This window comes from Anopheles aquasalis, chromosome 2, assembly GCF_943734665.1.
Source record: "Anopheles aquasalis chromosome 2, idAnoAquaMG_Q_19, whole genome shotgun sequence".
In the NCBI taxonomy this organism is placed as follows: Eukaryota; Metazoa; Arthropoda; class Insecta; order Diptera; family Culicidae; genus Anopheles; species Anopheles aquasalis.
In genome coordinates this window covers 73,773,147-73,800,646 of record NC_064877.1, presented here as the reverse complement: position 1 = coordinate 73,800,646, position 27,500 = coordinate 73,773,147, and the positions used below count along the sequence as shown (strand labels likewise).

At 49.1% G+C, this 27,500-nt stretch overlaps 1 protein-coding gene across 4 annotated transcripts in view; it reads right to left on the bottom strand.

Moving 5' to 3' along the window:
• Nucleotides 1–27,500, bottom strand: part of LOC126573012 (voltage-dependent L-type calcium channel subunit beta-1) — a 117,078-nt gene that overhangs the window by 46,211 nt on the left and 43,367 nt on the right. For all 4 annotated transcript variants that reach the window (XR_007607980.1, XM_050232777.1, XM_050232780.1 and 1 more), the window contains exon 3: nt 19,891–19,926. Coding sequence is in view for 3 of the 4 variants with exons in the window: in XM_050232777.1 (XP_050088734.1) it covers nt 19,891–19,926 (36 nt within the window). In the remaining variant the exon portion in view is untranslated. The remainder of the gene's footprint in view (nt 1–19,890; nt 19,927–27,500) is intronic.

Sequence of the window (27,500 nt, the reverse complement as noted above, 5' to 3'; positions counted from 1 at the left end):
CAATCTTTCTTTTAAATGAAGTTTAGTCCGGCTTCGCTTCCGCGAGTATGTTTCGCATCTTTCGCTTCCGAGAACGAGCTCAAGGACACGAGCGAGCAAAGCATTTGGGGCCCCAGACGGCGACGACGACAACGACGAAGATGCTGATCGCACATTGCTCTAGGGCCCTTGTGTTCGCTTTATGCTGCCTGCCTGCCTGCCTGCCAGCAGAGGAAGGGTGGGGAGCCTCTCTGGCTAATGCAATTTGTGTGTGGGGCCTTCCGAAGGGGTTTGTCGGCACGGTTCGGCACTTGAAAGATGCTGTACGAGGAGCGGAACCCTACACTTAGACCGCATTTATCATCGTGATCGCATCGTTCGCACACATACACTCTCTGTGGCTGCGCAAACTGGGAGTCTGCAAACATTAAGAAACCTCGCAGATGATGATGATGATGATGATGCGGCGGCGTAGACGGTTAAGGGTGCTGCTGCTAGCGCCGACCGGCAATATTTGCGCATCGGTGCATCGCTCAAGGACGCACCCTCCCAGGACCGAGGGCAACCGTGTAACGCTGCGTAAATGCGATCGCAACGCAACCCGCGAGGCACCCCGAACGCACACGCACCTAATAACGGCTATTAGGGGCGGCTAATATGATTAATAAAATCAGAGCACGGTGTGCCGCGGTTCGTGTTGGCAACCGTCACCGTTGCTGTTGCTGTTGCTGTTGTTTTTGGCATCATCTGGAGCCCGGTTGTCGGCGCCAGCCCTTCGTAATGTGCCCACCAGAACCATGGAGGGCTCCTCAACGGCGTCGTGGATTGGGCTTTGAGTTTGGACAACCCCAACCAGCGCAAACCGGTGGCAATCGATCGTGTTGTGCCGTGGAGTCGAGATCGAGCGAGAAATTGGGTGAAAATTACAACTCTCTGGAACTGCGGAAGCGTTTTGTTTGTTTTTGGTGGTCTTGCGGCATAAACGTACGCTTTAAATGGTTGATCGATTGCGATCGTTTCGTAAGCGAAGATTTGGTAATCGTGCGGCACCAATTCATTAGCTGCAGCACGATTACAGAGGGTAATTAGTGTGTTGAAAGCATATTGTAGCATGATCTAGCTTGTAAACGGAACAAAAGACTGCATAAGTCACCGATACACGAATGCAACATTGCTGCTAAGAACTGCCAAAACGAAATTTCATTAGAAATTTCATTTGCAATTCGTGATGGCTTATAAATTTGTTAATATATCTCGAGTCAGCTGGCATACTGTCTATTTAACTTTCTTTTGCTATTTAGTTGCTAATAACAAACCACCAAATGACAGTTTATGCTAAGCTAATGTTAGTTTACCGCAAGTGAAAGTTGCCATCCTGTACGGCCATCCTTGGATCACTAATAGCGCGCATCATTAATTGTAAATCAGAGCCTGTCTTGTCCGAGAGATAATATCCCTCGGTTTGAATCACTTCATTTTCCCAAGAAACTTTTCCAGATATTCCCCAAAAAGCATGGTCCTTGAATCATCTCGAACACTATGGCCGCACAGGGCGGAACATTACTGGCCAAGGACTGGCGACGGCGAACGCACCGTATCCCTCGGTCGTCAATAATAAGCGAACACGGGGAGTTGGTAAGGGTTCTGAGATGCCGTGACTGAAATTATTATATCAAAAATCCGTTCCACTTCACCCCTTCTTCTGCTCCCAAAGCACCACATGCTCCGGTGCGGCACCAGAAAATGTGTTTATTCGCCCCTCACCTCACTCACCATCAACAACCGCTGTCGACGTCTCGACGCCGAAGACGAGCATAATTTCACTCTAATTTAGAATTTAAACTCGTTCCCTCCTCTCTGAGCACCCGCGTTTGGTCCCTCTGGTCTCCGGGTTGTCCCGGTTTACGCTAATTTACGGACTCACAGCACTGGAGGGCATTCGACAGAAATCCATCAAAAACTCAAACTGCCACGCTGGAACCGAACCGAACAGAACAGAACCGGACCAATTCAAACAACATGACGCGCGCATTTTGCACAACGCATCAGAGCCCCGCCACGCTGGCCACGGTGGCCACGGTGGCAGGGACCGAGGGGATAAGAATCCCCATCACCACCATTCCTTTCCCTTTTTTCCTCGGTCCCCAGGAGGTACAGGAATTAAAAAGACAGGATCGTGATGAATTCACGCGGTACTCGCCATTGCGTGCCGGAAATTAGCGTCCGGGAATGCTTCCCAGGGTGCTGGCTGGATCTGGTCTGTTCTCCGACAACGCACGGTGCACGGTGACGCACCACGCAGGACGAAGGACATTCGACGGCCGCATTTCGCACACCGGACGTGTCTGGGGCTTTCCACCGTACCTGTGAGGGAGAGAAGGAAAGCGAGCGAATCGACCGAGTGCTTGTCAGCCGCATAAACGTATGCAGAACACAAATTTACCGTTCGTCACTTTGCGTGCGATGCGTCTACCACCATCAGCCGCCCGCCCGCCCGCCTGCCCCGGGGAATGGAGGGTCCTGTTGGCACCATTTCACGCTCCATCAAACGACTGACTGACCTTCGACTGCTCGGAACGGAGCGGGTTTGCAACAAACAACAGAACAGAACAGAACAGAGCGACGGCAACGGCGCCTCATTATCCTGTTCCACGATCGGCAAACAAATTAAGGATTAAACGGTGCGGATGCGTGCGTGGTACTCGGTGGCATCCCTTTTGTTCGTTTCGGGCTGCAAGTGACGAGCGTTTCGACTCTGGTGGACGCGGTGAAGGCGGATACGGATCTTCAATTACGGTAACGGGACATTTTGCATAATTTCTATGCGATCAAGATGAGAAAGAGAGAGGGAGAGGCGAAGGAAGTGAATGTTCTTTTTGTAAATTTTTGTTTTTTGAAATTTAAATTCTAGGACCTTTAAAATGACTTAACCGGAATTGAAGTCCTTTTATGCGCCGCATCGTCGATGGTTTAGGATGAAGTGCGGAATTCGATCGGAGAGGAACCGACCATCGTTCAAGGTCACTCGTGGACAGCGAGCTCAGACCTTTTTTCAAGCCCCCCGGCGGCACCGCACACAGCTTAGGACCTCCCGAATTCAGGCGCAGACAGACACCGACGACGCGAGCGCGCGCTTTGCACGGTTAAGTACATTTTAATTGTAGCCAGGGCCCCGAACCCCGGGCCCAGTTTGCGGGTCACGCCGACCTCCTAATTCCACTTAAGGTGTACCTCCCCAGAAAGGAGGAGAGGAGGGAGCGAAACCCAATCCTTAAATGTCGATCAATTATGTCTCGATCTCGGGCGGTGCAACGGTGGAGATTGCGGCGGCTAATTCAGCGCGCTGCACCACCACGCTGTACCGTGCTGCAGGCTGCAATGATTTTGTGTTTCTGGTTGTTTTTTTTTATGAAGAGTGTTGGAAGCATTGGAATTGGTTTTTTGTGCGCTGAAGGCTGCACACGGTCGCCGTCATTCAAACCCATTCATGAACCTAATTTTGCTCTCCTTCCAGGGAGCGCAATTCGGCGCGAAAGGTTCGCGATTTGGCGGTGGAATGGGTTGGACGGGGTTGCGATGGAATTGATCGACAGCGCGGCGTGGCTGGTGGGCCTGATCTCGATTAATGCACCGCCGGCAAATGAGCGAGTGATCTGCGTAGTTCCGTCGAAAAGAATCGCAGGTAATGAGTGGGTAGCCGGGATCAATGCGCACATGACGTACGGGGTATGTTGTCGGCATTGATTGTTTCGCTACTGGTGATCGACGACCATGACCTCGAAGACCTGTCAAGCGGGCTTTTCCGCGACAAAATATCTTCATAGTGTTTGGCTTTTGACTGGTTACTGATGCAATAGCAATGGTTTCATACTGCGATCTCGTCAAATCATCATTTGGAAATTCAATGTCTAGGATACTATCGAGCTTATTGGCTCAATCGTCAATCTTGGTGCACTAATAAGAATATTTTTATGATTTTTTGCTGCGAATCTATGCAAGTATTATAGAATATAGAATTATAGAAGGTTATTATTGCTTTAGAAACAAAACAAACGAATCTTAAAGCGTCCTACACCATGATGCTAAACAGGGGAAAAAAGGGAAACAGGGAATTTTTTTACATACAATTTGTCGAAGCTATCTCCAACTGTAATGTGCTTCAAAACATAACACTTTCAAATTCTCAATTTCCAAACAGTCAATGTAGGTTAACATTGATGGTTTACCTTAAATTTAAGCCAATTTTACTAAAGGCTCTTTATAAAAACACATAATGGCATCTGAATTGCAAATATTATATTTAAAATCTGTAACCAAGAAGAAAGAAGAGAAAATTTCCATCGCAAAATGCTCCTTCAGCAGTGTAGGGACACTACTTTCAGGTAACATTCTATCTCAACGTTGAACAAATTAAAAGCTGGCAAGTAAAAGGAAGGCAGAAGAAGGACGATGCAGAAAGGGGATTTTGCGAAGCGATTTTAGAGCGCCGCAAAATTATACACCTTTCAGGATCGCGTAGCCGTTGGCTTACTGGAGTCTCCACTCTTATGATCTGGAGCTTATGATTTCAAGATTGACGCACCGCTCAGCTCCGCTTATGATCATCATATGCATTAAATTATCTTTTTGCACTCCGCAAGCGATCCGCCGCTAGTGATCCACGGTACTGGTATGTATGAATCGATTTCTTCGAAGGACCACTGTGTTGTGCTGATGTTTTGGCTCTCCGTAGGACCTTAGTAGACACGGAATCTGTTCAAATTTTCAAATTAATTTAAATGAAGATCGACTTATGATGAGTAAGGCTCGAGTTCCCTTTCCATCACTTGGGTTTTGGGTGAAGAATTTCCCAAACCAAACAGTTATACCTAGTAACATGTGGACGAGGCATCCTTGTCGTCGTGTTCACACAACCTGTCACGTCGACCGAACCGGGCACCGGAGAGACCAAACAAAAGATGGAGCCAGAAAGGCCGACTCCAGCCAACGGTCCTGGGGTGGACCTTGAGCATGCAATTTTCCTTTCTCGATTGTCCGGCACCGATTAGCCGGTCCAGCAACGGTTTGTGTGTCCGTTTGTCGGTTCGTTATTTCCGCGTTTTCTTCCTCCGGAGAAGGGAATCTAACGGGACTCCGGGTTTTCGGTTTTCGGCCCTTTCGGCGCAACGCGCCATGTTGGCAGCGTCGTCGTCACTCCGAACATCTCCCCGAGTTGTTTTGCGATCCCAGCAAAGGGGGCACCAGGGAAGTATTCGAGAATTCCTGGTATCGAACAGTTTGCACTCGACGACGGACCACGTACCGGCCCCGAAACCACATCCCCAACCTCACGGCTCATGGCCTCGCTCATCGATGGATTAATGTTTCCGCCCTTTTTTGGCCCCAAAATTATAGCACTCACCAGGTACCGGTGTGTGTGCGTTTGTGTTGGGTCGGTTTGTGCAGAATCTTAACGAGAATCACATTTTGGTAATCGCAACGTATCCTTACACCGACCGTACGGTATTTCGGGTTTCACTTTGATCGCAAACATCTTGCAACCATCGGGAACAGTTGTGCGCTAGGCGCGCTAGTTGCGGTTGTGGTCCGGTGCGGTCCAGTGGACGATCAAGAATACAGGAAATCAAATCGATAATTTCTCACGGATCTGTTGTGCGCACCGATCGGAAATTCTCGCGAATTCAAAGCGAAAGACGTCCCGGGTTAGATGAGATACCGGTTCTGGGAAGGAAAGCTCTCCAGATGTGGCCAGAGGGTCAGTATGTGGCATCCGGTGGTGAGTGTGTTTAGTTTCTAGCGTAGAAGCTACAACGTTTTGTTGAATAAACATTAATTCTTCAGTTCATCAGTGAGCGCAATCCATTAGCGTGGCCAGCATTCTGGATTAGACCTGTCCAGCTTCAGGCGAATGTAATTAAAGAACGACGGCTTTAGGAATGCAAAATTGCCTTCCAAGCGACTGCCACCCGTTTTTTGTGCTTCCTGTACAGCTTCCCCCCTAACGAACTCATTACTCATCGCATTACTTGTGGATCCTTTCGCCAAACCGGCTGCTTGTGCGGTGGGTGACAAAGACAATAATACCAAAAAGACGGAAATTCTACCCCTTTCCTGCCGCTAATGCACCCAAAAAATCGAAAGTACCACCCAACGATCTCTCCAAAGAAACAACAACACCGGGAACCGGAATTGTGGGCAGTAAAGTGTTCTTGCTCTCAGCACAGCCTCCATTCCGGTCCCGGAGCAAGCCGCAAACAGCGCGCGAAACGCAAGATCCGTTCCCATGCTGCTGGCCTACCAGCAGTGACCCTCGGTGCCGGTGCCTTGCTTAAACGCTGTACAAAGCAAACCCAAAACAAAAAGCAAAACGACACCGAGAACAGCATCCGCGCGATCACTGATCACGTCGTGTTCTCGCTTTCATCGTCGTCATCGTTGTCGTCGCCCCAGCAATCGAGCGTGATCGCGAGCGCGCACCCGCGCTGTCGTCATCCTCGATGTTTTCTTCCTCGATGAGGTCGTCTTCGAAAGGGGGTCCAGTCGAATCGGATGTACAAATTCTTGCATTAAACAGCAGCAGCTCAGGGAAGCAAAAGGATGGTGACTTGGTGAGTGCTAATGCTCCCAAGCAGGGGACATAGGCCGCCGTGAGCCGTGTACGTGTGCTCAAAAAGGCGATTAATGATGCACTGAAGCCCAGCAAGGAGCTCAGCATCAAGCAGCAAGTGTCGTGTTTCGGCGGACAATTAATTTTACTTCGCCACACAGCCCCAAAAAAAAAACAAAACAAAAAACTAACAGTCCGGCAACATTACAACAAGCACGACGAGCTTGAGCCCGCTCATAAACTCCTCCAACAGTTCCGTGTAGCAGTCCGGCAGCTTTTGCAGAAACCCGTTTCCAGTTGCGTTAGGTGCGCTTGACGCTGCAAGTGTTGTGGATGCAATTCGCATTTTAGCGTCGATTGGCTTGGAAGGCGACAGCAGCCCCGCAGTCTTGGTGGCCAAATCTGTACATTAGCTCGCATCGTCCGCTCGCTCGCTCGCTCGCTCGCTTCGCTTCTGATAAATTTATGCATCATTTATTTTTGGCCCCAAGTCGCGAGTCGCGAGCCGTTGGGAGGGCGAGGGGTACATGTCTTAAGCATCCGCAATTTTTACTTTTCCATTTCTTGCTCCCTGACGTGCTGGCTGGCTGACTGGCTGGTCGCCGACGCCGACGGTTCGTTTTTGGCGAATCTTTTGCCCCTTTTCCCCCCAACCCTTCTTCTTTTCCAGCAGCTCGTCTCTCGCTCTCTCTCTCCCATTCCGACGCCGGGCGCTTTATGTGTTTAATTTTTAATACGCCGCCATACCCGCCATGGTCCACCCGGTAGACACCCGGTCCAACCGTTCAACCTCGATGTTTTAATGGAATGGAGCGGGATGATGCTCCCCCCACCTGCTCTCTCGCGAGATCCTCTTCCCGTTCGCGCGACCACGACAAACGCGAAAATCACAAATTTCGCTGCCCAGCCGCTGGTGCCGCTGGTGCTGCAGTGAATATCAATTGTGGTGACCTTGAATATTTTCGATTTCGTTTCGGTGTTTTTGGTTGTTCGCCTCTTTGTTGCCGGCCGTTTTGCCGGACGAGCAGGGCGAGTGAACGAGTGAGCGCTCGCGCACACACCAGACTGCGCGTTTCATTGCTTGGCGCGGTGTCGTCCCGTGCTATCATCGCGCTACATAACTGTCTCCGACCGACCGCCGGACAGACCGACAGACTATCTGAGCTTGTTGTTCACGGCTACAGAACGGAGAAGAGAAGCTGGGCGATGAAATCAACGCATTTGACGTCGACAACGACGACGATGAAGATGACGATTGCGAGGACGGAAGCTGATGCACAACCGCAAGCAACGCGCATCTCGATGAATTGCGATCATGATCGTTGCCTTCCCAGCGATGTGCCAAATGGTTATGAAGGAGTTTGCGGAGATGCCAACCTCACTGAGGACTGTTTAATTGGGCCGCGGTCCCAAAAGTTAACCACAAATCGTTCAGGAATGCAGAGCGAACTGGCGCAAACGGAAATGTTGCGAAGCGTCCCACTCATTCGCTTGTAAAGAGACGATACAAGGAGAAGGAGAAAGAGAGATGATCACCTTGAAAACAAGGATAATCGATTTTATCTGACGAAATAATTCGCTTGGCATCCGGGCTCAAGGTCAAGAGAATGGAACAAAGGAGTGTGATTCATATTTTCTGTTGTTGAGCGCTGCATCATGATGTTTGTTAATGCATAAGAGCATGCTACATGTTTTCTTGTGGCACGTTTAACATAAAAGCATAAGAGTAATGAACCAATGTCCAAGTGTTTGAGTGTTTGATTAAAAAAAATCATTTTAAGACGCTCCTTTTAAGTGAAAAAATGCAACATTATTTACGAAGACAGCTATCAATTCAAGCTGTATTTCATCCAACATTCAGAAACCGTTCCTTAATCGAAAACCGGATGATACGCCCACAATCGCAATCCAGCGTGATCCGGCGCTGCTTCACAAATAAGAATTGGGCCACGGGAATTGGCCCGAAAGAACACGCCAATGCGGTACCGTCCAACAAAAAAAAAACACATTGTCCGCCGTCGTAACATCATTCTAGTCTCAGCTCGAGGGTCCCAACATGTGGCTCCCATTCTGTCCCCCCATTGGCCACCCTCCCCCCCTGGTTGTTTCCCTGTACTGAAAGCATCCCATTCCCATTCCCAAAATTCCATTTCCGCCAAGTGATGCACACATTTTGATTAAATTCGGTTCGGTCTGGCACCCATTGCCAGTGCTCGACGATTGGTCCCGCGCTCTTTGTCTGTCTCTCTCTCGCTCTCTGCCTCTGCCCTCGTGAAGATTGAAAATGTTTTGAATCCCAAGATTGACCTCGGGCTGTCGGCCAGTGCGCAGCAAACATCAAAGCGCAGACACACAGACGACCAGCAGTGCAGGCTCGAGAAAACTCAAAACAAAACAACCTCTCTCTGTGTGCCACGGGACGCCAAAGAGGCGCCTCTCCTCAACTCCAGAACCGGAAGAACGACTCACTGTCGACTCAAACAAAAGTGCAGTGATTTGTCTTGTGAGCTCGCCGGTCGGAAAATGATCGTTTTCCGGGTTTTTCCTCAAGTTTTCCCCCACCGTCTGCTTCATCATCATCACCGTTTGGTCCGGTGCATGGCATGGTATGCGCTCACCATCCGTGATGCAACTGCATTCTTCTCACTCTCGACTCTCAGCGTCAGTGAACCGGTTTGTGGGGGGCTTGGATGCCAGGAGGAAGAGATTTCGCAGAACGCCACGCAGAGTGCCATTCTGGGGCCACCGTTGTCTTGTCCCCACCATCTTTCCAGCTTCTTGGAGATGCATTTTGCGGCTCCAGACCGAAGGCCAACACACTGACATACTGACTGACACAGTCTCCCTCTCTTTCTCTCTCTCTCTCTGTGTAGTTCGGTGTGTCGAGTGCATTCTTTTCCGGTTTTCCTTCGTCCACCTCTCGGTGGCTGCTGCACCATACACTTGGTCGACGGAAAGCGAAAATGAAGAATCTTGAAAAGTGAATCTCGCAAACGATGACGCAGACCATCACGACGATGATGATGATGATGGACTCATCGGAATGTGATTTCTGCTTTCGAACAGCTTCCTTTTCATCGTTCTCCTGCAGACGAGTCTTCTCCGTCGCTTATTCTGCGTCTCCGATTGGCCATCGGTTCAAGGTTTGCGATCTTACGTAACGTGATGGTGTGGTGGCCAGATTTTGCTTTTTCCCTTTTCCGCCGGGTCTCCCAGAATAAAGCACGTGGGAGTAGCCGCACCACGAGTGCCGACGGGATGCGATGATTTATTTACTTACACAACCTGATTAACCAGCTTCAAAGTACTTCAAACGGTCTAATGAGCAGTTGAAACGATGCTGCTGAGTTTGAAGTAAAACAAAAAGGGAAAAATCGTTTCTCAACCCCCTGCCCAGGGGGATGACCAGCGAGTGTGGGCGTGCAAATAAATAACCCTCACTGTACACAGCGGACTGCGGACTGTGTGCGACAAGTCGATGCCGATACGATGAAAGAACAATTCCGAAACCGCGCCAAGCCACCTGTCCGCGGACTTTCATTTCTTTCGCGCGCGACTTGTACCACGCCAAGCATGTTCTACTCTAATGCCTCGGTGGAGAGAGAGAGAGCGTGGTGCTGCGGTTTTCTTGTGTGCGAAAAAAAACCGTTTAACAACAAATAATGCTAATTATTTATTACCATGTGTGACCGGGACCTCATGTCAAGTGCAGAAAGCCAGAAGCGACATTCGGTTTTGAGAGAAATGGCGTACCATTCGCTGACTACGTGACACGGGGTACATGGTCAGCTGATTTCGAGAAGAAGGAAGAAATGTTGACAGACTAGCGGTCACAGAACGCCTCGGTACAACGGGCGGTGGCGAGCTCTTCATTATCTGTGCGAATAATTTACTCGTCAAACCTACCCTCACCCCCTCGTGGGCTGTCAACTGTTGGCACATTTTTAGCAATGGTACGTGCCAAAACATAACCCTTGTCGAAGGATGGAATGGCATGGCTTTTGTTAGGTATTTTTGAAGACCAAGAAATTGGTCGATTTTAGAGCTGAACAGATAATGAACCTTTTCTAAAATATGCATTTTTTTTAACTATTTCCTTAAAAAATGTTCTTTAAAGCAACGTTTACATAAAGTTAAGTATCGCATTCATTTTAACAGAAAGAAATTCACGAAAAACGAACACACACGTCGCACTCGAAGCGTAGCAGGATGTTCAGGGTTCCGCATGACACTCGGCTCTCATCAGCCCATTTTTACTTTCCTCTCGTTAAGTGTCCATCCTGCCACTTCTTCTCTTATTGCATCCCTGTCCCCTACCTCCACTCTTTCTCTCTGGCAGTCGGATTGTGAGAATGTCTTACTTTGATCGATGGCACCGGTTAATCCGTCCGGTCCAAATGTACCACAGGCGCACAATTCGTTGCACATCTCGATGTGTTTCTTCTCTCCGCCTGTGGCCCCCCTTCACGCCAGCTTCCTGGCTCATTAACCGGCATCCCCGGCCCATGACAAGCCGCGATTACGATGGCGCACACCCGCAGCACTACACTCAACCCCAGGCGGATTGTCAGTGTACGAGCAGAGAGGCGACTTATTTTTACTTTTCCGTTCCGTTCCTCCATTACAAGATAAGGGGAAATAGGGGGAGGGGGGTTATGGTGCCATTCACGAGGAAGTAGTGGATCCTCCTCCTCTTCTATCCTCCATCGTGAAGTGGAAACTCTAGCATACTTTGCCCAGCGATCGCCCCTTCGTCGTGGCGCGATATGTAATCCACGCGCGATGCATCGTGGCCGCAGGTGCACCCACCCACTGGCAGCACGCGCCACTACGGCTACCCCGGACAGTGGCTGCGGCTCGCGCACACCCAGGGAACCCGGGGAGGAATCAAATCCACGCTGATGCAATCCCACAACGCGCCAACGAACGCGCGAGCACGCTGCATCATGCGTTCACCGCTCTTGAGTGTGTTTTTGCTACTTAAGAAAACATAAACATTCGAAACGGTTCGGTTTGGGGGCCGAAAGGGGCCAGGGAAACATGCGAGTTGTGCCGGACACAAACACTGCTCCTGCTTCGACTTCTCCTTCTGCTGATGCTGCTGCTGTTGGCGTTGCTGCTACAGCTGACAGACTGTGAAGTGTGTGGCAGCTACGACGAGGACGATGGCGAGACCTCGCACATGCCACCGCGCACACCAAACCCCACCATATGCGACACGAAATACAAATCCAAAAACCAGTCACGGCTGGTGTGCAGAGAGACAGAAAGAGAGAGAGAGAGAGATCGCACACGGCCAGAGAGACACGCTAATGCACGGAATACAATTAATTATTTTTAATATCTACGTTTTGCGTTAATTTTAGAACTTTCATGTGACACCCGAAATTTCGTGGCCTATTCCTCCTCGCATACGGGCATGTGTGCGCGGGAGAAGTTGGCAATAAAATGGTGTGAACGCGCCCGAGGGGTCTTGTGCGTACAATGCGCTCGTCGCTGGTGCTGGCTCCTCGATATGATCCTTCGCGACCGAGGCCACCGCGAGCACCTTCTTTCGCGGATGGGCAACGGGATAAAAATCATTTTATCTCTTCACTACTCGTCTTTGGTTCCGCTACTTTTTTTTTTCGTTGCAGAGGAGGGTAGATTTTGGACGCTTCATCTGGCACTCCCTCCCTCGACGCTCCACTCGCCGTCCCAATGCATTCCTTCCTCGCACCGCGAACCGCGGGATGTGTGGTCCGTTGTGAGTGAAGTGTCGGGAAATGTAATAAATTTTATTAATTACACCCACACCCGCGCCCGCGCCCCCGGAAAAAGTATATCCAGTGCGTCAATCGTGAAACTGCTTTGGCGGTCGTTTGCTGCCTAGAAATGTTTCTTTAATGCGAGCAGGGTTTACTTCTGGTATTCGCTGGCAACGATGCCGCACTTGACGATGACGTCAGAGTCGGAACCATCGCCGTGGTGCTGTAGTGTTGCACCATATCGTGCTCGTGATAACCGATGAATCAGACAGCGTAAGCATATTTGCTCGCTGACTAATCGGAACGAACGGGGAAACACGGGAAAAGGTACAGAGAATGCAAAACATCCCTTTCGCGGAAGTGGCAGTGGCACAAAAGCATGAATGGCGCACGGCTACCGGCCACAGCATACCCTAGCATGGCATCGTTTTCCAGCTACGTTATGCTCAACCAACGCCAATCGCCCGCGGATGCTGCGAACGCGATGCATCTGCCTTGCAAGAGATGCAGCATTCCCTTACCGGCACCGAGCGTACAGCACGTGCACGCTTGCCAGCCAGGCAAACATCAGAGGGAAGCGAGTGTGCCCAAAGGGGGCGAAGAAGGAGAAACGAGATGAGATGATGTTGGATTGTATTTTTTTTGGGAATTTCCACAAAATCCCCTCCGAGCGTGTGGAATGGAGAACCGGAAATAATTATGTGTTATTGCCGGCGCATACCTTGCGGTTGTGTGCACGCGTGAGCATAACATTGTCACGGTTTACAAGGTCTTGCGGCGGTGCATGAGTCAGCAGCAGCCTGGAGTGCAACGGTGCATGCTGGTGCAAAGGAATGCAGCGAAAGTGCATTACGCGCTCGATGAGTAATACTCTTCGCTTCACTTTTTTCGATTGTTTTTTGACCTCGGAATTGAATTCCAATGCAATGATACTTCAAAGTGGATACTGGATAGTTTACCAGGAAAACAATGTATCATGCTGAGCTGAGTACCGTTCCCGAAAAGAATGGTCGACCATGGACCAGTGGACCATGTTTGATGCGCACGAACGCATGCAGGCGTGCTAGTCTGGTCCCAAAAGCAAACGATTTATGTGACGATTATTACGGAAATAATTCCCCGCTCGAAGCTCAGAAAGGGGCAACTTACAATGCTCCAAACCATCACCCACCACCACCCGCAATCATCATCTTCGACATACCACGGCCACGGCTTAACGGCAATGAAGAGCGTGGAAAAGTGTCGTCGATGGCCGTCGCCAATGCCGCCCGGAGGCTTACTGTCGCAGGGGAAAAGCGTAATAAATAATTTTAATGAACGTCGCTTGCGTAAGCCGCAACCAACCAGCGCTCGAAGGAGGAGGCGCTCGATGGTTCAAACTCATCACGGAATGATTTTAAATCTTCATTCGTCGCGCACCTCGAGTTGCGGATGGGGTGCGGGGATGGAAGTGTGACTTTCGGTTCGGTTTTAGATGCCAACAACGCCGACGATATGGTCGGTACCGGCTTCACATTTCATGGGTGTCACCGTGTTCCAGCAGCAGTTGATGTTTTGTTTTTGTTTTGTTTTCAAACTCATAAGTTGTGGATTAACTCTTTTCCTTCGGTTGTCTCTAATGCGAGTGGTGCGAGGGTTACGGGGGGCTAGGGATGATCACTCTCCAGCTAGAACCAGAGAGTTTTTCCGGAAAACCCGCTTCTTTGCTTTAGAGCGCGGATTAACTTGGTTTCCTTTTCGGGGACTCAACTTTTAATATATCACCAAAGACACTCAGTGTAAGTAATCGATCGAACACACCATTCCGCCACGCATTTCATCACTCGAAAAGGTTTGGAAAATGGAAAACTAGGTCGAAACGAACCTAGGAGCCTCTAGCGAAATTGAAAACAACGATAAAGAGCGAGACCATTTTCATGTGCAGCAGCAAAATTAGCAGCACGTAATACCGCCACTATAGCGCAAACAGGAAGCAATGAAATACTCGCGACCACTTCAAATACCCGGCATCAAAACGATAATCATTGTTTGGGCACAATAAAGCAGCCGTTGAGTGGTAAAATCCACTTAAAGTCGCTCAAGTATTTAGTAGAGACAACGAGGAAAAGTTGATTTTATCCGTTTTCAAGTGCTGCAGTGCTAGCACACGTCTTAAAATATGGCTGATTGTGCTGCTGCCCGCACCAGACGGTGACGGTGACAACGGACTAATTCCTGGTGGATTAACTGTCAACGGGTTGATGGTTTTATTGGGCGCAGCATGCTTGCCAATGTCTCTCTCGTTCATGCTTAATCCACGCGCGAAACATTTAATTCTTATCAAGTAAATCGTTAATAGCTCAGGAAAAAAAATGCAAGGATTGCAAACAATTGTACGATTAAAAATATGCGAAAAAAGGAAAACCGGACTTTGAGAAATATTCTTGAGAAAAATCTGTTTCCCATTGCTGCTACTCCGAGCAGCACTGCATGAGCATCTTTCAACGGTACGCGCCACTCAGCGGGCAATTCAAGCGTCGCGTGCGTGGACGATACAGTCCGGTGGAGACAACGACGACCACGGTGGCCTTGTATGTGGAACGGTGATGTTGGCGTTGGAAAACCAAAAATAAAAGAACGAAACCCACCAGCACCGCTGCCGCCGAATTGATGGGCCGCGTCCGGAAAATTGTCACTTGCGATTGCCATCGTATGCTCCGGCCCTTATAGTCTGTGTTCTTGGAGGCGTGCTGGCGGGCGTGCGACACCAGCTCCCTTTTCCCGCGCTCTCGTGATCGCGAGCGCGCGCTCTTCCAGTACGCACCGCGTCGTCGCAACTCCGTAAATCCGGCAAACAGTAGTAAACTCGGCAAACAAAACTCTAACTTTCCAAAAATAAAATGCAATAAAAGTGTACTTTCCTCCCATCGCATCGCCACTACAGTCACAGACTGGGGGTGGTGGTGAGACCCCCGAATGGATATGCTTCTGATCTTTTCATCCATCGCATCTCCGTCGTCGTCGTCGTCGTCGTCTCCGTCGTCTTAGGCGTTTTCCCGGTGGACATTCATTGCTGCTTCGCTTTATCTGGCTTCCTAGTACCATTCCTTCTTAAAATATCGTCTTTTGCGCTTCATCTGCTTGCGACCGCCACACGCCCAATCGCTTCACCCAGAAACACTTCTCCTCTGTCCACAAATAGCTGAGCTTGGCCGGAGGCCGCCTTAATGCTAATATTCTCGCACGGCTCGGCACGGGCACGAAGGGAAGCAGTTTGTTTCTGACGCCAAATAAAACGTCATACTGGAAAATTAAACATCGAACTGCATGCTCGATCCCTGGGGGGAGGATGGCAATGTGTGAAGTGAAGCATCACGCCATATTGGCCACCGTAGCCGAGTAGTGGGAGGTACCCAAAAAAAACATTGGAATATTTCAAGATAGCAAAACTGAAGCGAAGCAAACATTATGCTCGGCGCCACGCCATGCCACCCCTCGTTTTATCAGCGGAATAACACGGAACAATGGAGGCCACATGGTATTGCAAATGGAGGATCTCGGACCACGGGTTTTCCAAGAACTGTTCGAGCGAAAATTCTGTTCAATTATGGGGGAGCCAGAGAGAGAATGAGAGAGCTAGTATATGCTGAAAATAAAATGGCACAAGTTTAGCACAACCGGATAGGCACGGGAACTGTACGTGCACGCGGCCCCTTGCCTTACGTGGAATGAATTCGAATAAAAACATTAAATGTTTAAACTAAAATGGTGGACCGCACAGCGCATTGGCAGACGAGTGAGGGAACGAGAGCGCCAGCAGAGCACGACAGAAAGGAAGACAGCAACAGACAGCAGCAGTGGCAGCAAAACCACCCCAAACCCTCCAATATCTTCCAATAAACTGTAAACGATATCGTAAATTGTGCGAGGGACTCCAATCCTTTTGCGCACTCCTTCGTTTCGCTTGGCCAAGCGGTTCTTCCGCGCCACCGAAACGTCTCTCACCACCGTGCGGCCAATACCAAGAATTAGAAATGGCTCCCCTCCCGTTGGCGCACCCAAAAAGGCGAATAACGAAGGAAGAGAATGCAAGCACGGGGTTTCCAAAAAGCTGCCTCCACAACAACAACACAAAAAGTTGGCAGTTGGTGCGCCGTGGTGCGCGTTTTATGCACACAGACACAGTGCAAAACAAAGCACATTCCCCGGCTTGTCCGGCGGTGTGAGCTCGCGGTTTATCATCCTTCGTGTTCAAGACAATTGGAAAGCCTGCCTACCAACAACCTGGGCCCTGCCTATGGCTAGAACTGCCTTTTGCCGGGAGGATGCTCCACTGCTCATCGACAATATGGCGTGGTTGCTTTTTGGTGGGCCGAGAAGTCGCCAAGAACGTGTTCCACTTTCAACGCTGCACAATTCCGCAACAAACATGATGACGGCGAGCGGTGGACCGGAGCAGCGCTCGGAGCTCGCAAAAGGGGAAAAGAAGGAGAAAAAATAGAAAACAACGGAACGGAACACATAGTCCGGCCAGTCCGCCCATTATGATGGCCAGCTAGGCGAAGGAGAAGAAGTCGACTTCTAACTCAACGGCAAGCGAACAACACCATCACCGCCGCTAGCACCACTCCACCGGCCGGTCCACGGAGTTCACGAAGGTGGATCATCGATCTTTTGCGATAAAATGTGGGCCATATGTGTGTGCTTCCTTCTGCCGAGGTACCGTTACTCCGTTAAGCCACCGAAAGACAGAGAGAGAGAGAGAGAGAGAGGTCCCAAGGAGCCCTGGAGCGCTTTTTGGCGTTCCTTCGTTTCTCGCCACTTTCCACCGTTCCTCCTCGGTTTCTCCGTTTCTTGGGATTTTGGACGGTTTTGGCATTTGCAAATTTCAGGTTATAAAGTAAAGTTGCAACGTCCTGCAAGCGGGCAGGCAGTTATGTTTGCGCCGCACACTACCAAGTCCATCGATCAAAGTCTAGCGAGCGATTAGCTTCCGCTTCGTTGTGTTTGTTGTTTTTCAAAATTCTGCTCTGCATTATGTTTATATGCAAGGGTTATATCGATCAAAGCTGAGTAAAGGAACAGATAAAATTAGGATTTGTAAATCCCATATAGTAGTTAGACCTATTAAGAGCTTTGTCCAACTGGACAAGCACCTGGACTGGATCAGCAGATAATCTTATGCAAATATTTGATCAGTAGCTTGTTGAAAACAGTTTGAATTCAATATAAGATCGTAAGAGTATGAAACATGTTCATAACACGATCAATTGATTTCAAACTACTGCAGCTTTTCTGGTTACGATTCGTTTCTCCACTCAAGATGCTGCACAAGAGCAGATGCCTCACTCCAGGTGGTAGGCATTTCCACATTTTAATCAAATTATGTAACCTGCTCGACTTTGCTTACGTACATGATACGCAAGGCACTTAATCTTGAGGCTACGCGACGAATGCACCACAAATCGGCCTTTCCTCAAAGTTGTAACACACCTTTGCGCTTCGATTCCGACAGATTCCCTTCTCTCCCTCTCTCTCTCTCTCTCCCTGACCATTTTGCCCTCGATCTCTCGTCCATTTCGTTACGTTGCGTTGCGTTAGCCGTAAGATCTCGTTGGTCTTTCTTTGTCTAGTTTCGTCGGCACATCACGTCAGCCACCACCCTTCACTCCACCCCACAGACAGACAGGGAGAGAGGTGTGTAAGCAAAATTGTGTTTTCGGAAGATGCAGGCCGAACCGGAGCACCGATTTTCACATTTGAACATCATTAGGACGTCGCCGTGGTGCGGTTGCGTTGCGCACCATGGAACGCTAACTACTTCGACACCCGGCCTCCGAGGGGCCACCGAAAATGGTTCGTTTGCCGCGTGCTGTTGGTTAAACATAAGTACTGGTTCCGTGTGCGAGCGCACGGACGAACGTAAAAACAAAAGTATCGCCGCGTCGTGAAGGCAAAGAAACATCAATCTCTTGCTCAAATCTAGATTTAATGACAAAAACTAATTACACTTTTCGGTGCATGTGACGGGGCCCATGGAACCGGAACATGGAGCCGCCAACGGTACTGGGTTTAGGGGTGGCGGGCTAGAAGAGAAGAGGGGGAAACGGCGTACGAGGTACAGGGGACGCTAGTTTCGACCGGTGCGCAACTTCGCAACGTAACGCCAGCGCAAACGCAATCACTCTCTCGGGGTCCATGGTATCTAATTTCAACTTTCTTTGTTGATGTTGCTTAGTCGAGTGTTGCTTTTTTCGTCGTTCGGTCTCTCTCTCTCTCTCTCTAGCTCTATCCTTTCTATGTTTCGTTTGTTTTAAGCAGCACCATCACACCATTTGTGGGGCCCTAGAAAATTCCAACTATTTCAAGGGTTGGTGGATAAGTTCTTTGGTAGTTTTTCTACGTTAAACAATCTGTATTGAAAGAATGTCTATTTTCAGATTGAACCTGTATAATAAATTACTGTCTTCTATCAGCTCTACTGACTTATACTAGGTTCTATCTTTCATGTTGGCGCTTTGCTGTTCTTAAAATTTTTCTAATATTTTAAGCCCTTGTATTATCATCTCCGGAAGAATTTAATGTTTTCTTACTATGTTAAAACAGCTGAAGGTGACTTTTCATTCATTTAACTCCCTTCTTAACTAGTTACTAGTTGCATACATGTTTGTACCACAAAGGACTATCGTTTTACCTATTCTTTAACCGTACCTATAGCTAGACGAAACCGAGGAGATTCGGGCGAACCATGACCACGCGAAGATCCAAACACCACGACTTACACTACGATAATGACAGCGCGCGGGAAAAAGTGATTAGCCACGAATATGATTATTATAATCACGCATCGTACATTGGTACCGAGGGCACCGCACTCGGACTGCCCTGTACCATCTATTGCCTCAGTACCATCGGTGGTCCCTCATTCCAAAATGAGACAACTCGTCACCGACACACTCGACGGTCAAGCTACGCACCACCTTCACCAGTGAGCTTTAACTATTTAGATGCCCCGGACCGATTTCAATGCTCTTCCGAAGGAAGGTGCGAAGGCATGCGACCACCTCTCGCGCGCCTCGGTGGTCACCAATCCTGCATACTATGATTACTGTAGACCACTTCTTTCGCTGCAAGTGAAGGGAACTGCCTTTTGGGCACCGCCGGTTCGCTTGTAATTAGTTTTACTTTTGTTTTTACTTGTTGTGCCGGGGCCAGTTCGAGGCAAAACTCACCGGACAGCGGACTGGTGAGCTGTCAAGCGAACAGACATTAACGATCTTTGCGCTCGCGAACACCGAACACCCCACTCTCGCGCGAGATCAGTATCTGATCGAAATTGGAAAATGTAATGATAGTCATTTGATTTCGGGTTTTGTCAACATGTCAGGGCTTGGCGATGCGAAGCAGTGGGCTTGATATGATCGATTTTCGATTGTTTGCTACCACTACCACTGGGCGGTTGTGAAGCGAGTGGTGAAGCGAGTGGCAAGCGAAATGAATGGCAAAGAGTGACACTGTTGTTGTAGTATGCTGTCCAATGTGGTGTGGTTTCCATCCCGCCCGGAGGCAAATACTTACTTTTGATGAGATTAACGTTAAGGTAGGTGACGATTCCTGCAACGATACGGAAAGGCGATAATGCGTTAGCCGACATTCGTACATTTGGACGGTCGCGATTGTGTTCAGTAAAAACCACACACAAAAAATAAACAAACAATTTGATGGAATGCCATCCGCAATTCGAAAACGGCGCCTCTCGTTGAAGGCATTTTTTCCCTTCCTTTACGCGCCTCGACGGTACTAGCGCCACACGTTCGTTTCAGTGGGATTGAATTATTCAAATTATTAATTATCCATTCAGTGAGTCCACGGGGTGAGCAGCCTGCTTCCTGGATTGCAAATGAATGAATCTGATTTTCTGGCTTCCTCGCTTCTGCTCTTCCTCCCCACCGAACGTACGATTTTGGTGAACGCCAAATTTCTCACGCAGCGCGCGCGTAAGTGAACGAAGCTAATTGGAGTAATGACTTCGCTTCCTATCGCGATCGTTCATCTGGTTGGTGGAACGGCGAGGACGGAGTGAGGGAGGGTGGTAAACATACTCATCCCTGCCCCTTGGAGACCCCGGAGGAGGAAGAGGAGGAAGATGAAGGATGGAATAAATCTCGTGTGTAATGACCTCTAACCGTAAGACCACCTCGGCCAGCCACCAACGACCAGTCCGGGTGGGGTGGATTATAATTATTTGACGCACTGAAGGTTAACAATAAACGGAAACACGCGTGCACGCCACCAAAAGTGAGCCGCAAAATGGTGAGTTGGTTTTACTAAAGTTTTTGGTGGATTTTGGGTGGCTTTTTTTTAAATTCCAAATCTGTATCGACCGGCCGCGGCTATGCAGCGGCTTGCGGTGTGAAACAAATCACTGGCTCATCAAGCGGGTAATTAAACGGAATTTTATTCGTTTTCAACGGGCCGCGGCCCGCGGGTTTATGGCAACAATTTGCTGAAAATAGAAGCAACTTAAACCGTTCTTGCAGAAGGGGAAGCGATGTGGTAGGTTTTGCCTTTTTATTCTTAATTCCATCAACAAGCGAATTAACCCGGTTTGATCGCGCCCTATCGCACTGTGAAGATCATTTTAATGTACGAAATGTCCGCACCACGTTTCCGGTGCATACAGTGCAATGGTCTTAAAGATTGTTAAAATAAACCCTTCTAGAGGAGAGGGACATTTCCATTTCGAGCCCTAAAGCGCGCTCGCTCATTTTCCCGTTTTTTTAATCATGCAACTCATAAAAGGTTTCGAATAAAAACAGAACGTAGACGACACAACGGCAACAGCAGCAGCAGCAGCAGAAGGACCAACAGCGCAGTAGCATCGTAAAACGAGAGCATCACAATGTTTAAACAGCGAAACAGCGTCACCGGCCGTGCACGCCGCGTGCGCAACGAGCGTGGCCGATGAGCGAGCGTACGATTGCTCGCGGAACACCTCATGCACGCACGCACGCACGCACGCGAGGCTGAGGCGGTGGCTGGCCAAGTGGCCAGTAATAAAGACCACACCGAGCCACTACTGTGGTGACATTTATGAGCGTTTTTAAGTGGCCACAGTGCCGCCGACGAATACGACAGAAGGGAGGCACAAATGACAAACAAAAAGACACAAAAAAAAAAGCCAAGCCCCGTGGAAGGCACACCCAGCAAGCTCATTATTGTCGTAAGATGATGATGATGATGAGAATGATGATAGTGATGGTAGTTGCCGGTCCTTTCCCGAGGGGCACAGGCACCGGCGACAAGTCATTAAGCAGGATGAGGTGTGAATACTGATAGTAGCACCGGAAAAGGAGTTAAACATGTGTCGTAACGTGGGTAAGAGCGGTGTAATTGAAAGCCCACAATGGAGTAATACGGTACTTCATGGTACTCCGTGTTCATAAAATGGGATTGTTTTTAGAACTGGCGGAATGATTTTTTAGAATGTTTCAATTGGAGTCCCTTTTAACGTCGAATCCTCTCACCAGCACCTCTCAGTGCAAGGATCCGTGCTTTATTAATTTATCTTGCTTTAGTATTCTCAGGAGCGGGCTTCAAAAAATGATACGCTCTCTGCATTCCAGCGTCCACTGTTTTCGGATGCGCCCCGTTCTCGATCGATAGCTAACGAACGGGATGAAAATTGGAATACACATCCCGATGAGCGTGCGGAAGCTTAACAAACTTAACACATGCGCACACGTGCAGGCACACATACCAATCAAGCAGAGGAGCAAAAAAATGGACGCCTGAATTATGCAAACGTATGAATCGCATACATGATGACTGCTCGGTGTCGAATGCCGAGCGAGAGAGCGAAGCCGGACCGGAATCGATTCGAAATCAAACATCGAGGGCCCGCTCCCTTCGCTGGTCCCCTTTCACTCCTCTCCCCCCCCCCACGATATTCCTCCACACCGGCACCGATTTGAACATCTTCGATCCCCTGGCGAGTCCTTGGAGTCCCGGGGTCGACCCAAAATGGCCCCGTCCTGTCCTTCAATCAATGATCCGAACCGATTCCGAGCCAGACGGGCTCTTTTCGGTTGTGGAGTGCGCCCATCAGCTTCACCGAGCTGCTGCTGGTGGTGCTTGGGCGACCGTTAACAAGCCACGCGTGGAGCATACCACGGTGCGCGCGGTGGCAAAAAGCAAAAACGACATCCCCCCGCCACTCCTCGCTCACTTCGAAAACATTGTCCAAACGAAAATGAAAAGGTTCAAAACGGAAAATTGAATTTAGATTGCTTCATATAGGAGTGCTTGGAGGGGGAAACGGGAGGAGAAGGAAAGGGGTGCATGATATTCCGGAATGATTTCATCGTGGCCGTTCTCGGGGAAGGTACGCGGAAGGTTTTATGTAGGGCATTCAGTGGCGGCAGTCTCACTCCTCCTCCTCCTCCATTGTCCTCGGTATGTCCGTGGCCACTGGTCGTAGTTAGTTGCTGTTGTTGTTGTTGTTGAAGATGAACGCACCCCTGTCCCCCGCATCGTATACGATGTTTCGAAACATCACTTCATTCGTACAACAACGACGGCGACGGCGACGACGAAGACGAAGGATATGGACCCAGAGAACGCCGTTCCTTCTTAAACTTAAAATGGAATTCAAAGTCAAACCCATGGCGTGCAATTCCAAAAGGAAGCTTGCTATCAAATTATGCGAGCAACCGTAGCAACTCAAACCACAAACAGAAGAACAACCACGAAAAAGCTGCTGATTAAATGACTCAACTACCGCCAAACGACCAACGGTCGAGCGCAATGAATAATATTTTGCGCTCGCGATGACTTGTCCAGACTTCCAGCGAGAATCCAAGCAAGTGGATAAAACACGATCATAATGCGGTGGCGGTTGGACCATTTATCGCCCCACCCTCGAGTGCAACTCTGTGTTGTCGTGGAATTCCGCGACCTTCCGCGATCGAGAAGCAACGTCTGGAAGCATTTTTTGCCAAGCAAAACCACCACACGGTCTGTCATTCGGAACGGCACGGAGCACAAGTATGTGTGTAAATATTTCAACACCTCCAGCTTAAGGAAATGGCATGCCCGCGCGCCGAGATTTCGATCGATGGAATGTTTCCGGTAGCACTGGCAGATTGTGGCGTGGTAGTTTACAGCTTAGCAAGCACGCACGAAACTTACTCGCGTTGTACGTTGTATAACACGCGGTTTAAGAATTCCGTTTCAAAGCTTTTTGTACACCCGGTAACGAGTATTGTGTACAGCTGCTCATAAATACCATAAGGTGCTAAGGGGTACGAGGGTTCCGTGCCGCCAGACTCATAATTGATGATTGTAAAGCGAACCGAACCGAAATTGAACCTAGCAACCGCTCGGGACCTGCCCGGTCGGTGAAGGAGGACAGGCAACAAGCGACACAAAGAAAAAAGGACACGAAGCCCAATGGCCTGCATTAGGCATGATCACGTCGCCTGGCAACGCCGACCGGCAAAGAACTGACCCGAACCGGTGAAGAGAAATAAGAAAAAAGGGGCCAGATGACCGCCAAACCGACACCGAGTACGAGTCAAGAGTCCGAACGCGCGGATGGATTTTTCATCGATAAATTGAAGCCAATTCCGGGAACCGTCCTCGAGCTGGTGGTGGGAAAGAAAAGGGATCTCCTAAGGCGTCCGAAGGTGCAATTTCGTCATGTACCTGCGAGGTGAATACAAGTGCCTTCATCCTCATCTTCATCTGACATGTTTCAGCTTTTAAGCGACGAGAGCCATGAGAAGCGAAGCAACACAAACGCACCACCACCATGGAATGATCGGTTCGATTACATACCTTTCACCTAGAAACAACGGGCGTTTGTGCGAGGAAACTGGGCATTTGTTCTTGTTCTTCGGCGCGTTTCTGCTGCATCATTGCGGGGCAGAATTGCGTCGGAATGTTTGGGAGCCGTACATCGTTGATCGCTGTTGTCAATCAGCCCGTCAGTGGTTTGTTGGTGATGTGATTGAGCTGTGTGCGTTGTTTTACACTGACTGGATGGACCAAACTATCTCCAATCAAATACACTGGCTGACTGGCACACACTTCCGGTGGTATACAATCATAGAGACGATAATCTCACGCCAACAATCTCATGGCATGCGGTTGATGCTCAACATGGACCGTCGATCATTACTTCGCGAGCAATTGTTTCGCGTTTTTTTGTTCTCGGTTTGGTTTGGTTTGCCAGACCATAACGACTTAATGTGCGCGTGTGCTCTATGCTTCGCTGTGAGGTTCAAAGTTCTTGCAGATTCGAACGGGTTCTAAGCAGTGAGCCACGGGTTGTGCACAGAAAGATAGACAAGAACGCACGAGGCGAGAGAGAGATGGATGGATGGAAAATTGAATCTATTTTCCTCCAGTTGAGCATGAAAAGATTAAAAATTAACAACGGCAAACAACAACGAATACACACGAAAAACAAGGATGGAAAGCAAAAAAATAAACAATCCACCATCACGCCCGGTTCTCGGTTCTTCCACCTTCCTTCTCTTCAGAGCCCCCAGAAAACGGAAACCTCAGTTCAACTGCACCGTTTATCATGGGCTAAATGGTTTGATTAATCAAATTATTTTTCCGCTCCGTCAGAAACCGTTTCTCGAGTGAGAGAGACGGTTCGAGAATCTCTTGATGCCGAGTCGAATGGTTCCTTCTAGCTGCTTACCTTGCTGGCCCCCGGTGGGAGTAATAATTGAACGAAGGAAGCTGCCCAAAGGTGATCCAACGCTTAACCTTTGGCAGAAGGGGGCCAAAAGCCACAACATTCGACATCAAGCTGCGTGCCACCAACAGAGCCAACAATGAGCCTCACACACTACTGTTCTGAGCATAATTTATGCTTGATCAGACCACAGGCAAGATTGCATTGCTCCAATCGTGCTGGAATCGCTCGCTCGAGGTGAAGTAATTATTAAATTGTTTTTTTTTTCGAGAGAGAGAGAGAGAGAGAGAGAACAATACACGAGCACCGGACAGGAAGTATGTTTTTCCATTCCACCTTCACCCACCCGGGTGGTACGCTCCGGGGACGAGAAAAGGTGATCGAGCTTTCCCCACATTCAATTGCACGGGGTAACGTTCGATTATCTTTTATTTTCATTGATTGCAGCTCACCCCATCCACCCCCTTCTTCTCACCTTGGTTGCGAGAAGATTGTTAATTTGTTTATGTGCTTTTCATCGATCAACGCGCAACCGTTCAACGTTCGCATCGGATCCGTGGTTCGATGGATTGCTTTCCTGGCGCGTAACCGTAATCATAAGCGATGAGGCGAAGAGGGGCGTGCTGGGAGCAGGGGAAAGGGGGAAATGGAAACATCCATGCAATTCTGAACGGTCTCAATTCGGCCGCTGGTCTGGGAAAATAGACAAAAAAAACCCGAGCAATCACGCTCATGTTCATGTGTTTTTCGATTGTTTCAATTTGATGTTTGATTCTTTTTTTTTTGTGTGCTTTTCATTTCAGCTCGCAATTCTCATACGCTATACGATCCGTTTTCTGCGATTATTGCTGGGAGGTTTTTTTTCGGGAGCTCTCTCTCACCCCTTCTCCCTCCCGCTGGTGCTCATCGGCGATTCATTATCATGCATCGATTCAAGGGGTGGCGTGTATTCTCGACAGGCGCCAAGGAAGTTGGCCCGCCGGTTACGCCTTTCCGTTCGAATGCAATTGGATGCTTTAATCGATTGTAACATCATTCTGTTTCATTAGCTTCTTGTTGTTCTTCTGTAGCGTGGTGGGGGAGAGGGTACGGGATTGTTTTTTTTTTGCAAATCGTTCCTCCCTCCTAGCCAAACGATGCCAAAATTGATTTCCTCATTGATTGAGGATCGAGATTGATCCGAGGGCGAGCGATCGAGTGAGCGTTCCGATTTATCGTTCAAGGCATTGCGCGCTACGTGATGATCTGAGAAACCCAAAAAAGAAAAGCAATTTTCACCCACAAACGGTGCACCGGTTCCGTCTGCTTCTGCACTCCACCACCGGGCCCACCACATCGGACACCAGCCGCGATGTGCAATAAATTCTAAATGTGGACCTAATGACTGCACGACGCACTTGTGTATTCCCCTCCCCGTCTCCTTATCCTCCGCTTTCCCCTGCTTGGTGTGACGGAAATGCGTAAGTAAAGTTGTCCGAGCACGACATCACGTACCGGGTGGGATCAAGACACTGGGAGCAGCATCGACATTTTACGACGACGACAACGATGACGACGACGACGACGCCGGCATCCCGCACCATGGGCGTCAGGCGCAAACAACTTTACACCGGGGGTGCGTTTCGTGTAAGCGACACGTGAAATGTGCACCTTGTTGTGCTCACACCACGCATCAAAAGACAGAAATTGGAAGCACAACGCTCGCGTTTTTGGGGGAGGAAAAACGGTAATTCTTGGCGGGATTAAAAATAACTCTCTGGGGCGTTCGCTCGCTCGCTTGCAGACAGAAATTACGAAGCCGAACTGGGGCTGGAGATGGCAATGACAGCGTCCGATCATGGCAGACGAGGTACAAATGTTGCTCTGCTCGTTCTCCCACCCAAGAAGAGATCTGGGGAACCGAAAGAACTGCTGACTGTAAGGTGTGGTGGTAGCATAAACGTGATCATATTAGAAAACGATTAGTTGCCCGAAATCGCCTAAAGATCACGTAGCTTTACACTTACTGGGTGCGTCTGACGTACCTGCAAAGCCGATTAGATAATTTTTCATCCAAATGATTGTACTGATCACGTCCTAGGTTATTTATTTTACTCAGACCGATTTGTATTTCTGCTTTTAGGAAGTTTGTGGAGTAAAAGAATTTTGAAACGAAATACTGGTTTGCATTTATTCCTCTACCTGCAGGGAATCGGGAAGTTCCGCATCGAAAAGTACAAACTACAACGTCCCATAAATAAAATATCCCATAAATAAGACGCAAACAGTGTTTGTCCGCCGTTGCACTGAGTACTTCCCGTCTAAAAACAACAAAAAAAAGGTGATCCTAAAAACACAAAACTCAATCCTACGTCGGCTTCATCGAGAAACACTCTTCACCACCATCATCGGCAATAATCGATAGGAAAACACGAACCGAAGGGTCCGAAAGCCGAAAGGACATCATTACCCCGTGGTGCACTTTGCAGCGGAACAGCAA